Below are 16,150 nucleotides of genomic sequence, written 5' to 3' on the forward strand. Positions count from 1 at the left end.
AGGGTGATAGTAAAAATTACTATAGCCTACGTATTTGAATTTGCTAAAGAACCAAAATCACAGGGGTACAGGACTTTAAGAAGAAAACAAAACAAGTCAACAACCACGATTAAAACAAGTCAGAACTTTGGCCTAGAAATTTAGCAGGTTCTTCTTGTTTTACAGAGTACTTTGCAAGGTTGTTGTATGGATAAAAGTTTGGGCCTGTTATGTTGTCCTTTAAAAGAGGAGCAATCCAAATGCAACGAAATGAATTCCGAAAACAGAACAGAAAAAGGGAACATCGTGTCCCTTGGTGTACTTTTGCCTTTCACATTTTTAAAAACTTTTGCCTTCAGACCTACGACTTTCCTCGCCTGCAGCCTCTCAATTAACACGGCAAGGAAACCTCCTCCGCTTAGCAGAGCCATTGCTTTGGACGGCTGGTCTCTTTTGGTTGATTTTGCGATGGAGAGATTCCCCAGTGATCACATCATCGTAGATCGATCGATCGATCGATCGATCTCTGGGCGATTCTTGTCCCCAAAGGAACCCGTCGCCGCCGAGCGATCTGTTCCTGCGTCTTGTTTCGTTTACTTGACTTCACTTGAATCCACGGAGGTTGCAATGGCGCTACCGGCCAGCAGGAGGAGACAGGAGGCCGCCGAGGCGGCCCCGAGGAGAGAAGCGGGGGAAAAGGCGATGAAGAGAAGGGGCGAGCGAAGACGGCAACGGAGGCGAGGCTGATCTCTGCGAGTGGGGAAACCAGAGGGGGAAGCGCGGAGGAAGAGCGCGGTCTGTGCACCGGCCCGTCGGCGTCAACTCCCAGCCACCTTCTGCGGACACCGCTTCCTAACCTCCCCCGTTTGGCAGCTTTCAAGGCGCCCCTTGGCCCCTTGCGCCCACCGGCTCCATGGCTGCTTCGGCTTCACGGATCTTTTTGCTGACCGTCGGGACGCTTCTGGTGCTCCTCGTTGCCTTGCTCCACTCTGCCTCCCCAGGTACAGTCCCCGCTTCAATTCTCTCGACGGCGCCCTTTTGGAGAGGGAGGGAACTTGGGAGCCCCCTGGGGTAGTTTGTGGGACGTTTTTCTCTCTCTCTCTTTCCTCCTCCCCTCCGGTTGAATTCCTCAGCATGGCACCCCAGGATGCGTGGGACTACAGTGCCAATGCTCCCCAGCTGGCTATGTTGGCCAAAGGAGGACGGGAGTGGCGTATCTGGAGGACCGGCGCTCAAGACAGTCGCACTTCCACCCTAGGAATATACCTTGCGTGAGAAATGTCGCGCTTCCCAATTCTTATCACCCTCTCTTACTCCGCAACGCTCTTATCTCCACCTGCTTTGGGGGGGTCTTGTCAGCCAATTGGGATTCCTGGGTTTTTTTTTTGCAAAATTCTGCTAGCCTGGACTTTTTTTTTTTTTTTTGGGCATCCCATAGAATGAACATGCAAAAGTGATTGGCCAGCATTGTCTTCTTTTTCTTTTAAAAGGGGATTGATAAGAGCATGGCTCTCCATAAAGTTTTTGTTTTTTTAAAAGAAAACCTCCTTAGGAATGCAATGGAGCAGGGGTCTCCAACCTTGGCAACTTTAAGCCTGGAGGACTTCAACTCCCAGAATTCCCCAGCCAGCAAAGGTTTGCTGGCTGGGGAATTCTGGGAGTTGAAGTCCGCCAGGCTTAAAGTTGCCAAGGTTGGAGACCCCTGCAATGGAGCTAATGTTTATTTGTGTACATGGGATCACAGCTTAATACACACGCACACACAGACTACACACACATTCTCACTTCTCCAAAGCTCAGATCTCCACCTCTGTAATCCTTCCACGTCTGTTTTGGTTGTGCCAGTCCCAACAGAGATGCCAAACCTGACCCAGTTGTTCCTAAGTGTAAAGCAAACACAAAATACAAACTCTTCCAAGAGGAACTCAGGGAAGGTTCTGAGCTGTTTATAATGCAAAGGTTGCAATTCAGGGATAGCATTCCTCAGCGAATGCTGCAGGGTAGATTTGCAGTAACTGTGCATAGGCTAACTCCAGAAGAGAAATGCTTCGTGATTGGAATTAAGATTTGAAGGAAATAATAATAATAATAATAATGAAACAGTAAGGAGTGACTGAGGGAGAACTTGCCACGCATGCTGTTGGAGAGGATTTCCAGGGTCTGGATTGTTTTCCCCTGCTCAGAATGTTCCCCCTATCATTTTTTAAAATAAAATTACGTATCATTGGTACATGTCATTGGAAAAAATTGTCTAGAATGTGTAAAGATACTTCAAAGTTGTATTGGAAGTTTAGCCAGCAAGAAAGATCTTTTATCATGTTTGGTGGATGTGCAAAAGAGCTAGAAAGGTTTGGATTCGATTACAGACATTAATTCAGAAGATTTTTAAGAGGTATATACAACTGAAACTAGTGGCTTTTCTTTTGGGATTGATTGATAAACCAGTTCATGGAACTTCGTTTTTATATATGACTCCTGCAACAAGACTATTATAAGGACAAAGGAGATAAGATTTAATACTACCCACGATGGAGGAATGGATGGCAACTCTGATCAGAGAAAAGACATTATCTAAGTTTAATGCTGACTGGAAACCCCTACAGACTTTGTGTGAAAAGAGGGGGAGAGGGAAATGAAATTGTGACATATGGTTTTAATGACTTGGGGAAAAAATAGATTGTAGAAAAAGTCATGTTGTAACCATGAGTAAGAAGTTAATTTATAATTGTTGTAAAGAAAATCAAAATCCTATTTTTCCTTCCTTCCTTCCTTCCTTCCTTCCTTCCTTCCTTCCTTCCTTCCTTCCTTCCTTCCTTCCCCCCTTCTTCCTCCCCTCCCTCCTTCCTTCCTCCCTCTCTCCCTCCCTCCCCTCCCACCCTTCTCCCTCCTTCATTCCCCTTTTCACTTTGTCTTTTTCTTTCTTTTCCTCACTTTTTTCCTCTAGTATATAGTTCTTGCTAGTTTTTTAAAAATAAAGTTATATGTATAAGAAAAGAATGTTCCCCACCTCCCACTCTTTTTTTTTCTATTTTTGATCCTTTTGATCTGTATATTAAAAAAAAAAAAAGCATGTACTTTTCTCTTGCAGGGAGGGCAGAAATGGTAAGTAGCTGTATATGCCCATACAAGTTGAGCTGGGAGTAAAGTACAGGAATTCCTAGTGCATATTTGCCCACAGGGCCAGTTCCTTGCCACGATATGATGATAGGGTTGTTAAGGTAGGGGCTAAATCCTAAGCAAAACAGAGTGCTTGGAAGCAAATCCCTTGAGAATCAAGGAAACATCAACTTGAGAAAATACAGTAAGTTCATGATGTCAGGTTGGAAAGTTGAAACAAAAACGAATGGGTCTTGTTGAGTGGTTTCTCCTTTCCCAGGTTTTGAATATCAGCTATTTCATGGTGGTTAAAAAAATGCACTGTGAAGTATCTTTCATATGGCATAAATTGTGTCAATACAACTGTGGTTGTTTCCAGCAAGATGCCTTAGATCATAAAGGTAGGTGTGGCAATTCCTGAAGAGTTCCCACTGCATTTTTTTCCCGGGGCTCTTCTGTTTCTTTTGGAAAAACAACAACATTGCAGGACAGTGGCTTCCAGGGAGTGGCTGCTGGAACAGCCTAACATACTGTAATATGGAATGTCCTGTCCAGAAATTCCACAGTTAAAGCACCTGCAACTCACTCAGAGGCCATTTATTGGTTCTCAGAGCATATATATATATGTATTTCTTCACATTATTCTTCGATCTGTATATGTTTGGTCTTTGTCCAAAGTCTCGTGGTGAACCTCAGCTTCGTTCCGTTAACCCAGTTACAACAACTGGATGCACAGATCAGAGAATAATGTAGACAAAACCAATTGGATGAGCAGGGATTTTATTTTATTTTTTTTGTCTTTGCTGTTGTATAGAAACAGTCACAAGATATTGAAGGTGTTGGTCATCACCTTTAAAGCGCTCCATGGCATAGGACCTAGTTATCTTTGAGACCGCCTGCTGCTATCGATGACCTCCCACCGACCTGTGAGCTCCCACAGAGAGGGCCTCCTCGGGGTGCCATCAGCCAAACAATGTAGGCTGGTGACTCCCAGGGGGAGGGCCTTCTCTGTGGGGGCACCTACCCTCTGGAATCAGCTGCCCCCAGAGATCAGGAGAATCCAGGACCTCGGTACCTTCCGCCGTGCCCTTAAAACTTTCTTTTTTCAGCAAGCTGGGCTGGCTTAACGTATTTTTTAACATATTTTTAAATATTTTTTAATTGGTTTGTTATCTTAAATTGGGGCCAAATTAATATATATCCTTTTAATTGTTTTTAATGTTTGTATTGTATGTTTTTATCTGGCTGTACACCGCCCTGAGTCCCTCAGGAGAAGGTGCGGTATATAAATTCGAAATAAAATAAATAAGAATAAAATAAAGGTGGAACAGTTTGCCTGGGATAATATAATTGCTGGCTCTATTCTGTTCAGTTCCAAGTCAGTTCTAAATGAACTTGTTATAGGTCAGGGGTGTCAAACTCAAGGCCCGTGGGCTGGATCCGGCCCATTGGGTGCTTAGATCTGGCCCACGAGGCTGCCCTGGAAACGGTGAAGGACTGGCTGACAGTACCTCTGCCAGCAAAAATGGAGCTGGGGAGGATCATGCACTGCCCTCCCGAGCTCCGTTTTCACTGGCAGAGGGCTGCAGGAAGCCGTCACAGCCGAAAAACCAGGCCACCATAGGCGCCCCCAACACGAGTGATGTTGAGTTGGCCATACCCACTGCAGCCATGCTTACCCCGGCCACACAACCCCCCCCAAGGTCAAACACAACCTGATGCGGCCCTCGATGAAATCGAGTTTGACACCCCTGTTATAGGTAATCTTCGATTTACAACTGGTTGCTTAGCAACCATTTGAAGTTATGACCTATCTAAAAAAGGGGACTTAAGATCTGGATCCGAAGTTTCAATGGGCGCCCCTCCCCTGTAATCATATAACTGCACTTTGGGCTCTCAGCAACATGGCTACATTTGTGTGTTGCATCCTGTAGTAATGTGACCAAGTTTTATAACCCAACAGCATTATGCAAAACTGGCAAGTTGTTTCTGGTTTTCGGCAAAAACTGTGCCCATTGTGATCCATTGATTTGCTTAACACCTGCTGCATTTGCTTAACGACCGCCGCAGAAAATGTAAAATTGTGACTGCCCCGTTTGTTTGACTGTTAACAATTTACAATGGTAATGGGAGGGCTCTATTACAGTCATAATCCAAAGACTCCCTGTACAGGTAGTCCTCAACGTACGACCATAATTGAGCCCAAAATATATGTTGTTCAGTGAAAAATTCGTTAAGTGAATTTGTCCCCTTTTACAACTTTTCTTGCCACATTAGTTAAGTGAATCACTGCAGTCATTAAATTAGTAACACGGTTGTTAAGTGAATCTGGCTTCCCTATTCACTTTGCTGGTCAGAAGGTTGCAAAAATGACTCCTGAACACTGCAACTGTCATAAATAGGAGTCAGTTGTCAAGCATCTGAATATAAATCACCTGACTGTTGGGATGCTGCAATGGTCATAAGTGTGAAAAACGATCCTAAGTCACTATTTTCAGTGTCGTTGTAACTTTGAACAGTAACTAAATGAACTGCTGAAAGTCAACAAATACCTGTACGCGCTTGGAAAGAATTCTAGAATTTCAGAAATCTGGAATTTAGTTAAAGGACATCTGCATGAATAATCATTGCTTATATTCACCGTGACATTTTTCACCTGAGCAGCCTATCTTGGTCTCATCTTTCCTCGCCAGCTGCCTTCCAGAGTTGTAATTCTTAATCTCACATTTAGAACAATACTTAGCCATGCTAACCAGGAATGATGAGATAATAGTCCAGCACATCTGTAAGGCCAGTCTACAGTCAGAAGGATAACAGCACAATCTTATACAGGTAGTTTTCAACTTGGAACAGTTCATTTAGTGACCGTTTGTATTTACAACAGAACTGAAAAAGTGACTTGTGACCATTTTTCACACTTATGACCATTGCAGCATCCCTATGGTCACATGGTCAAAATTCAGATGTTTGGCAATTGTTTCGTATTTAGGATAGTCGCAGTGCCCTGGGATCAGGTGATCAGCTTTCGCAGTCTCCCGACCAGTAGAGTCAATGGGGCATCTGGATTTGCTTAGCAACAGTGCCAAGAAAAGTCGTCAAATGAGGCAAAATTCACTTAACCAATGTTTTGTTTAGCAACATAAATGTTGGGCTCAATTGCGGTTGTAACCCGAGGACCACCTCTACATGTCCACTCAGAATTAAACTCTGTTAAGGCAAACCCACACAGTCCCATTGCATACTAGCTGTTTCCAAAGGACTATGCCCACATCCCACCCTCTCAATCTCATCGACCACCTGCAAATCAGATGGTCCAAGCACAGCTTTAGATACTCCACTCTGGAAATCACTTTTCCACCTCCAGATGTCGCACATAGTCAACCAAGGGCACACCGATATGCCTGGGAGAGGTGACGAAAAATGTGCTATTTGCTGAGCTCTGTGTCAGTACATTTGCGGCTTCGATTGGTTCTGCCAGTTTCCTGCAGAGCTGCACCCTTTCATCTGATTCTTGACTGATCTTATAGATGTGCTGGACTATTAGCTCATTGTTCCCAGTTAGCATGGCTAAGCATCATTCCCAATATGAAATTAATTTTACTTTTTATGAGCCACCCCGAGTCCTTCAGGAGAAGGGTGGCATATAAATTTAACCAAATAAATAAATGAATGAATGAATGAATGAATGCATCTCTGGAAGGCAGTTGGTGAGGAAAGTTGCAGTAGACCAGCGTTTCTCAACCTCGGCAATTTTAATATGGTGAGGAAAGTTGCAACCGACCAGTGTGGATTTCAGCTCCCCAAATTCCACAGGCAGTGTAGGAATTCTGAGAGCTGAAGTCCATAGATCTTAAAGTTACCTAGGCTGACCCAAGGTTCTTTTTCAGGAAGCAACTGGACTTCCTTGCTTTCTCTTTTGAAGACGTTTCGCTTCTCATCCAAGAAGCTTCTTCAGCTTTGATAGGCTAGTGGGGAATAGAAGGATTTATATTCCTTGCAGACAGCTGGTAATCTGAACACCCTTTGAATGGTGTGGGAGTAGGAATGGATTTCCAGAGGAAAAATTGCAGACTACAGGAACCATCAACAGTACTCAGGTGACCTTGACGACACAGATAAATCTCCAAGCGCTTCAACGACCCTCTAAAAGGATGTAAATGACCAACTGTCTGCAAGGAATATAAATCTTTCCATTCCCCACTATCCTGTCAGAGCTGAAGAAGCTTCTTGGATGAGAAGCGAAATGTCTTCAAAGAAAATAGAGCCTTGATAGTACAGTGGTTTAGTGCACCCTGTTATTAACACAGCTGCCTGCAATTTCTGCTGGTTCGAATCTCTCCAAGGCTCAAGGTTGACTCAGCCTTCCATCCTTTCTAAGGTAGGTGAAATGAGGACCCAGTTTGTGGGGGCAATAAGCTGACTTTGTATAAAATATACAAAAGAATGAAGGCTATTGCTTAATGCATTGTAAGCCGCCCTGAGTCTCTGGAGAAGGGCGGCATATAAATCAAATTAAAAAAAAAAAAAAAAAGCACCTTAGGACAACCATGATCTGGATCGGGGTCTCCAACCTTGGCAACTTTAAGACTTATGGACTTCAACTCCCAGCTTTGCTGGCTGAGGAATTATGGGAGTTGAAGTCCACAAGTCTTAAAGTTGCCAAGGTTGGAGACCCCTGATCTGGATGACTGAGGATCTCTACAGACTTTTACCTAGGTTGAGAAACATCCCTTATTGAATATCTGTCCTTGATTTGCTTGAAGGAAATGTTAATGAATGAAATACAAGTAGTTCTCAATTTACGACTGGTTGCTGTTCAAAGTTATGACAGACACCCCCCCAAATAAAGGTATTTATAAGCCCAGATTCAAAGTTCTAATGGTCAGCTTGTGCATTTTATGTGCTTGGCAGCTGACCTGCATGTATAACCATTGACAGCATCCTGCGGTCATATGACCATGATTTACAACGCATTTGCCAAAAACCAGTGTTTACAATGGGCTCACTTAACAACTGCTGCATTCACTTAACAACCACTGCAAAAAGGTCACAAAATTGGGCTTGGCCATGTAATGACCCCTTTAGTGACAGTCACAGCTTATGACCATAGTTTCAGTCTCAATTGTGGTTGTAATTTGAGAACTACCTGTAGTTTTGAGAAAGGGATTAAATCCTTGGCCATTTTTTCTTTAAAAAATTGTTTGTTTTCTTTCTTTCCGAAAAATGTGAAAGTTTTGCCAACTCTCGTAATGAAACATTCCTTTAATGAATAATTGCCCCATTAAAATTTATGAATGAAATAATTTTCAGGAAGAAAATACAGCATACTTTATTTTTGGATGGTGCAGGCTGTAGCAAAAGGTTCCAAATGCTGGCATGCATTGACATGTAAGGGAAAAGAGAATTTTCTAATAACATTCCTTCCATAGCAGTTTCCATAACTATTGCAATTAATATTATTATTATTATCGTTGCAATTACTGTTTCTAAAAAAAGGAAAAATAAAACATCTTGACTATTGGAATGTCCTTTTCTTTGATTGCCCATCCAAGTGGCAGCCCCAATCCAGTGTTTCTCAAACTTGGGCCACTTTAAGAAGCGTGGACTTTATACTGCTTGGGAAATTTTGTGAGTTGAAAAATCTATTCATCTTAAATGTCTATGGAAATTCTCAGTCATCCATGTCATGGTTGTCCCAAAGGTGCTTTTTCAAGAGGCAACTGGACTTTCTGGTGTTTCTTTGAAGATGTTTCGCTTCTCATTCAGAGCTGAAGAAGCTTCTTGGATGAGAAGCGAAATGTCTTCAAAGAAACACCAGAAAGTCCAGTTACCTCTTGAAAAAGCACCTTTGAGATACTCATCTTAATGTTCCAAGTTTGGAAAAACACTACCTTGGCCTATCTTGTTTGATCTTGGAAAGCTAAAGAGGATCAGGAAATCCAAGACCTGTAAACCAGATTGAGAAAATCAGGGAAAAGCAACATTTATGACTCTGAATCATGTTCACCCTATTAGAGGCCCAATTCCAGTGGCAGAGACTGTTCAGCACTTCATGACCTAGTGACCACAAGGGAGCAGTAGGGGATAGGTAGAGAGTTATGGATTTGCTCTGTGTCACCTCTGTGTCTTTTGCTCTTCTTGTTTTAAGAGATGGCTAAACTCAGAAAAAGAGGAAGAAATGAGAAGAAGCTCCTGCAAGAGAGTGACTTTGGCTCTTGGCAACTGGCTGGACTAGTATTTGCAATTTTCTTGGCAACATTTTGGAAATAGTTTGCTCTTGCGTCCTTTCCAAAGCTGAGAGAGAGTGTCTAAATCCAGATCATCCAGCTGGTTTCGTGTTTAAGGTGGGACTAGAACTCACAGTCTCCTGATTTCTAGCCTGGTGTCTTAACTGCTGCTTAACTTGGCTTTCCAGATGATATTACATAATTACATGATCTTTAATCCTTGTGCTCTTTGCAAGACTTTAAGAAGGCAGATCCTAGCAAAATCTGTTAAATTTAACAAACTACCCTATGAAAAATTACACAGTAAAGATCAGAAAAGGTCATCCTCTGGAGTGACTTAATTCAGGGGCTTTCCAAATCTCTCCAAAATGGAGCAGCCTTTCTGCCAGCCAGCATGAATCCTATTTCTGAAGCTTCACTAGTATTTGGAATGATGTATGGTTGGGTGATCTTTGAATAAGAACCGTTCAAGAGCTTGAACAAGAGAAGAGATTTTTGATTGAAACATTTAACAACTAATCTTAGTGAATTACTAAGGCTTTGTGAAAAGGAAAGGAAAACAACAGTAGTTTTGGATCGGTCTGCTAAACAACGTTGTTACTGAAGCCAGGAGCAGAATATTGAAAGGGTCTTAAAGTTACATTGGATTCTTATTATGAAAAATGGAAATTTTCTGCTTCTGCTACTATTTACTTTATTTCTGTACTCTATTCATGTCCTATATTGCAATTTCCATGACTTTGGAGTTTATTGACTATAAAATAGAGCAAAACAAAGAATCCTTTAACTGGCTTTAGATTCATCTTTTTCCAGCTTTAAATATTGTTCCAAAATTGCAATGCTTCTTGTCTATAATGTACACCCTTTTTTATTTTCATGCTTTAAAAGAAAAGGATAGGAGAGAAAGAAGTAATGCCACTGTCCTTTGTCCGACCACATCATGGTTTTTTCATTAGCTGTACAGCACATAAAAGCCTTGGCATCGAAGCTGGGCACATGGAGAAGCTATTTGAAATTTGGAAATAATTTAGGTTTTTTTAAAACAGATAAATATTTTCAAATTTTGTTTTGATGGGTACTTAAAATCCTAACCTACATCTTTGTTTCAAATTTATGACTTTGCTGATGGCAATGAACTTTAAACTGATCCCACATTAGGTGGTGGCGTAAAGCCAGCCTGGTCTAATCAAAAAGCTAAGCAGAATCAGACCAGGGTAATGTTTGGATGGAAGACCATGAGGAAATATTAGGAATATAAGTTTGATTGAGGCAATAATATAAAGTCAAGCATGACTCAAAGGAAGGGTAATTTGGAAGGTTCTCCTTCACTGAACATAGTTAATGTAGGTGGGATGGTTTCCACTGGGCAAGAAAATCTCCAAGATATTAAACTAGAAAATTAAATTACATTGTGCAGTTCTATGATTCTGTCCTTAACAATGGGTAACCCGAGGCATCTGTCTCAGGCAGGCCTTGGACCTCTTTTTAAAACTCCTAACTATGCAAATGTCTCACTAAAGCCACTGGCTCCCCAGAGTTTTCACTTCACAAATGACCAGGCTCAAATTATCCATTTTGGCTACATTATGTGAAGACCTAGCTCTCTAGAGAAGGTTCAGATTTTTGTAAAAGATGGAAGGAAAAAGAAGAGAGTGTCCAGCCACAAGGAGGATAGACTCAGTGACAGGGGTGATGAGTGTATTGTCGAAGATTTGAAAGACCAGGTTAGAGAAAGATTCTCAGGAAGAAAATTTATCCATGTTGTCGTGAGGAGTTGAAAACAATGGCACATAATCAATCAATCAAAATCACAGTATATTTATTTCTCCTCTCCTTCAAAAAACCCGGTCTTTCTTTCTTATGAAAAACTGCGGAATATAACCTTAAATTCAGTGGACAATATCTGTCATTTTCTTAAAACATTTTATCTAAGAAATTTATTTTTGTCTTGAAAACTTATAACACAAAATATTAGTTGTCTTTCAAAGACACCGAAGAAATCTTGCTTTGTGAAAAACTGTTTTCATAAGTCTCACTTTTATAAATAAATAAATAATGAAATGTAAATAAATACATAAAATATCGAATGAAGTATTGAATAGGGTGCATTTTTAAAAAATTTAAATACTGTGACATATAAATGCATTATTGGGTAAAACATGTACCCAAATGCATTAACATTCATGCATTGTGAAAGTAACTTCAGGTTTTCTATGTTTTAAACTAAAACTTGGCTTTAAGGAAACAACCTTCAAAATTATCTCTGTAAAACTAATGGTTTTGTGGCTACTGTAAATAGCAATACAAAAAGGAACAAAATGCATGTCAATTTACATTTTACAAAGATAATTTTTTTTAATATATAATTTCCTTATTTTGATATTTTATAGTTTGGACTTTGTCAAAGGAGGATGTTTCCTAAACCTTAGAAAAGTTGCATCTGCTGATTTGTTGGTTGTGTTTGCTGTTAAAAACACAATTAAGAAGGATGTTAGATTTCTTCATCAAGTGCATGTTAAAGCTTGAATATGTGTTCCTTGACATTTTTTCAGATTTCTGAGAGAATGTTGGCAAGAACCAGTGGAAAATCCAACTTGCACGGTAGAGATGGAGTGGAAAACCTTTCTATAAACATGAATCTTTCTTAGGTGGGCAAAAAATGTCTTCTTGCAACACAAATTGGAAGAATATTTTGCAGTGTGGTCTTATCATCATAACCCAACATGGTCTTGAGGCTTCTGTAAAATCTGCAATGGCACATCCTTGATGGATAAAATGCTCTGATGTTCGTTTGCCCTTCTGAAGTCTGAAGTTAGACTTTTGTCCATTAATTGTTTTGGGTAAAGTCTTAGGGAACAATGTTAATTTTCTTCTAAAAGGACTTGAAGGAGAACATTTTATAATTAATTTTGCTCGACACACGAATGTGCGTCACTGAACACACAATATTATGCCTCTTCTTTCCCCCCACAACAGCAACGCTGTGTGGTGAGTAGTACTAATTAGAAAACTTGTGGATATATATCAGTGGTGAAATCTAAAATTTGTTACTACCGGTTCTGTGATTGGTCCATCAGACAGATTTGATATACTGTGAGTCTCATCCACTAAACAATGCCATGAGATGGGAATTAGGAAACCTACATTCTCTCTCATGGCACCTGCCCCTGTAACAGCATCTTATTAGGGTTTCCAACGACCCCAATCTTGTTCTTTTTTGGAAAAGCATCATTGAGCTGACTGTTTACCCAGGATGTGGGTTAGGATGGGATGTAAACTAATTTTGCGAGAGTTTTTATGACTGCTTCTATGGAATGACCATTTTAAATGCCTATGGCACCCAGAATCACTGAGAGCTGGATGCCTTTAGAAATATGACTTCTTCCTTCCTTCCTTCCTTCCTTCCTTCCTTCCTTCCTTCCTTCCTTCCTTCCTTCCTTCCTTTCTCTCACTCACTCTGAGATGATCTGAGGATGCAGAATCAGCATATGTAGTATTCACCCATGGCAGCGGTCAGTGTCTATTTACCAGCCTAGACAAGACTTGATACAGAGAAGCAAGCTTTCTGAGTTCTGTCCAAAATACAGTGCCAAATAAATGGATGGATTATAGAACATACAAAAAGAATTTCAAGACATTGAAATTACTTGATTTACCAAGGAAAAGTTTCATCTGGTTTCAAATATGTTGGACATCTGGAATTTTTCAGCTACTATTAGTATTATATCACAACAAATATATGTTGTAAGGTTCTGGAGTCAATAAAAAAATTATGAACCAGAAGGAGTTATCAGCACTTAAAAGATATGACAGCCAGCTGGATGTATTGATTAAGGTACCAGGCTTGAAAACAGAGGCCGTGAGTTCTAGTCCCACTTCAGGTACTAAGTTATTCTCTCTCAGCTCTAGGAAGATGACATGGGCAAATCACTTCTGAAGTCTCCCCTAAAAAATCTCGGAAGCTTAGCCAGGCAGTTGCCAGAATTGAAGACTGACTTGAAGAGGGAAAATAAATAGATAGCAGAAATGTAATTTATTCATGGACTGAAAGATATATTATATCAAACAAAGTATTTTTCGACCAGCTTTGGGCCTAGTAACTAGTAATAGGGAAGGAATTAATTTCACCCATTTTTTAACCTAATTTGAATTACTGTGACAAATGGAATATAGTTATTCTTTGATCCAAATATGATCCAAATATGTATAGCTTTCCTTACTGTTTTGGAGACAACTGGCTCAAAAATACCATGCAAAACCATGTATATTAAGAAACATTAAATACAAAATAATACAGAATAAATGTTGCAACAAAGCATGTGTTGTTAGAGGTGAAATTTTGTGCTGTTTAAAATTGCAGACGGATGGAAATGGGATGTCACTGATTTATGAATTAATTCATACTTGATTGACACGAGTCAGTGATTACCTACTAAGAAGGCCACAGGCCCTGTCACTTCCATTATTATTACGGTTGATCACACAATCAGCAAGACATTTGGATTGGATTTTGCATTTTTGTCCATCTATTGAGTCCTTCTCAAGGATCTGGGATAGGCAGATGTTGCTTAATAATATTAAATGTATTGTTGCAGGTTGTAAGCTCTTCCAAGTAAAGCTGCCTGTTGTAATTGATGGATGGTGGTTTTGTCAGTGCCTATAGTGTTCAAGTGGTGCTCCAGAAGTTTTGGAATTGCATCTCAGGTGCAGTATAGTATAGTATCAGCGAGTATTAGTACTAGCTTTGCTTATTTTGCCAGTCATTTTATTTCTATTTGCAGTGGTTTATATTTTGTTTGTTTGTTTGTTTGTTTGTTTGTTTGTTTGTTTGTTTGTTTGTTTATTGCTTTAATTTATATGCCGCCCTTCTCCGGAGACTCAGGGCAGCTTACAATGCATTAAGCAATAGCCTTCATACTTTTGTATATTTATACAAAGTCAGCCTATTCCCCCCACAATCTGGGTCCTCATTTCACCTACCTTTGAAAGGATGGAAGGCTGAGTCAACCTTGAGCCTGGCGAGATTTGAACTTGCAGTAATTGCAAGCAGCAGATGTTAATAACAGTGCTTTAGTCCACTGTACTACAAGCTCTTATATCTTTTATGATTCCCCCCTCCCCCCAGTTCTTTCTCTTCTCTTCTGCTGTCTCCAGGTATTGCAATGTCCAATTCTCCAGACCTTTTTTTTTGTTGTTGTTTTTCTTATCAGCAATTGTTAAGTGTGGAGTGGTGTGTAGCAGAAGCTTGCCTGTTTGAATTCTAAAGTCCCAAAGCATTTAGCTTCTTCATTTTCTCTTCATCTATTTTGTGGTCCCCCAGTTGTTGCTTGCAGGCATATGGTATTTCTTGCAGATATTCCAATACACCATTGTTGCAACTTCGTCATGCTATTGTTTGTAGTCAGTTTGTGTGATATTCTTGCAGCAGCTAACTACTGTAGATTCTTTACCATTATTATTTTCAGAGGCAACATTTGCTGTCTGTTATGGTCTTCTCAAGCCTGGCTTTCTATGCATTTGTTCTTAAGTTTTAGTTTTGTGCAGTGAGAATTAGCCCCTCTTTCTTTTTCATCAGCCATCCTGCTCTTAGCTATTGCCAGGTCTTGTTATTATCTCTGTTGCCTGCTAGTTTTTATACATGTAACTGGCTATGTAATATTTCATTTTGCCATATCTTCATTTGGTATTTCTTATAGACCAGCTTGGTTTCTTTGGTATTCAGTAAACCTTCATTTTCTGAATCACCTTCATGCTTTAGTTTATATCACAAGATGGCAAAACAAAATGTAAACCTGCAGTGAAGGGTATGAAGATCGGAAAGAACATAAAGCGGTATTCTAAAGTCTAAGATCACCTTCACTGCTACATCTAATTGGCTCTATGTATCTCTGTGCAATTTCATCTTTTCATCATATAGCCCTCAGCGCTAGAACCAGCTGTGAAATGCACTTACCTTTGCTACCGGTTTGGAAATGTGAGCGTACGCGCCTCTTCTGCGCATGCGCAGAGCATCAAAAATGGGATGTAATGACATCCCGGTGGGTGGGTGGAGCCTCTCGCTGCCGGCCCTACTGGTTCGTGCAAGCCGGATAGGTCCGGTCGGATTTCACTGCTGGTGAGAACCCCTGAGATGTATATAGGACTTGCTTCTGAGCTTGAAAAACAACCAGGAGGAGAAGATACCATTCCATGAAGAAGGTCCACAAGCATAGGAGAGCATGTTCCTTCTGGCTATGAGGCTAAAATCATAAAAAGATCTCATTCTTAGGGAATATTTCTTTGCATGATATATCATTGGTGTTTTGCAGTAGGAGCCCTATGAATGGTGATGCTAGACTTCTAGCAGCTATCATGAGCTGTTCTCCACATGTGTGATACCTTTGTGAAGTTTTTCCCCCAGCATTTGGTTTTAGCTACCAGTTTCCAAAATGAAAGTTTCCAAGATTCTTCAAGAGAAGACTTGAGAGTTATAAACCTGTGCTTTTTTAGTTTATAAGATTAGACTGCTTCTTAAAATAGATTATTTCATCTACTCTTGTGGAATTATTCTGTGTAGGCCTGTTCCACAGTATTCACTATATTTAGTATTCACTGTATTGAAGCAGTTGCATTAATACTGCAAGCAGGGTGGATAAAAATCAATGATTTTTTTTTAAGAAATCAAAAAAATCAGATTTTTTTTATTTAAATTGGATTTTTTTTATTTAAATTGGATTTTTTTATTTTTATTTATTTATTTTTTTATTGAAAAGGTTTTCAAATACAAATTTTTCCCCCTTTTTCCCCCCCCTCCCCCCCTCCCTAACCCCCCCTCCCCACCCTTCCCCCCCTGTGACTTCTTCGTAACA

The 16,150-nt window shown here is 40.4% G+C and overlaps 1 protein-coding gene across 1 annotated transcript in view; it reads left to right on the top strand.

Annotated features, from left to right (window-relative positions):
- Nucleotides 1–336: 336 nt before the first annotated feature.
- FNDC1 (fibronectin type III domain containing 1) overlaps nt 337–16,150 on the top strand; it is an 80,936-nt gene continuing 65,122 nt past the window's right edge. The window contains exon 1 of the mRNA XM_034428546.3: nt 337–980. Coding sequence (XP_034284437.2) covers nt 893–980 — 88 coding nt within the window. The 5' untranslated portion in view covers nt 337–892. The remainder of the gene's footprint in view (nt 981–16,150) is intronic.

The sequence above is a fragment of the Pantherophis guttatus genome, chromosome 1 (assembly GCF_059756535.1).
Source record: "Pantherophis guttatus breed Tessera chromosome 1, ASM5975653v1, whole genome shotgun sequence".
Classification (NCBI taxonomy): domain Eukaryota; kingdom Metazoa; phylum Chordata; class Lepidosauria; order Squamata; family Colubridae; genus Pantherophis; species Pantherophis guttatus.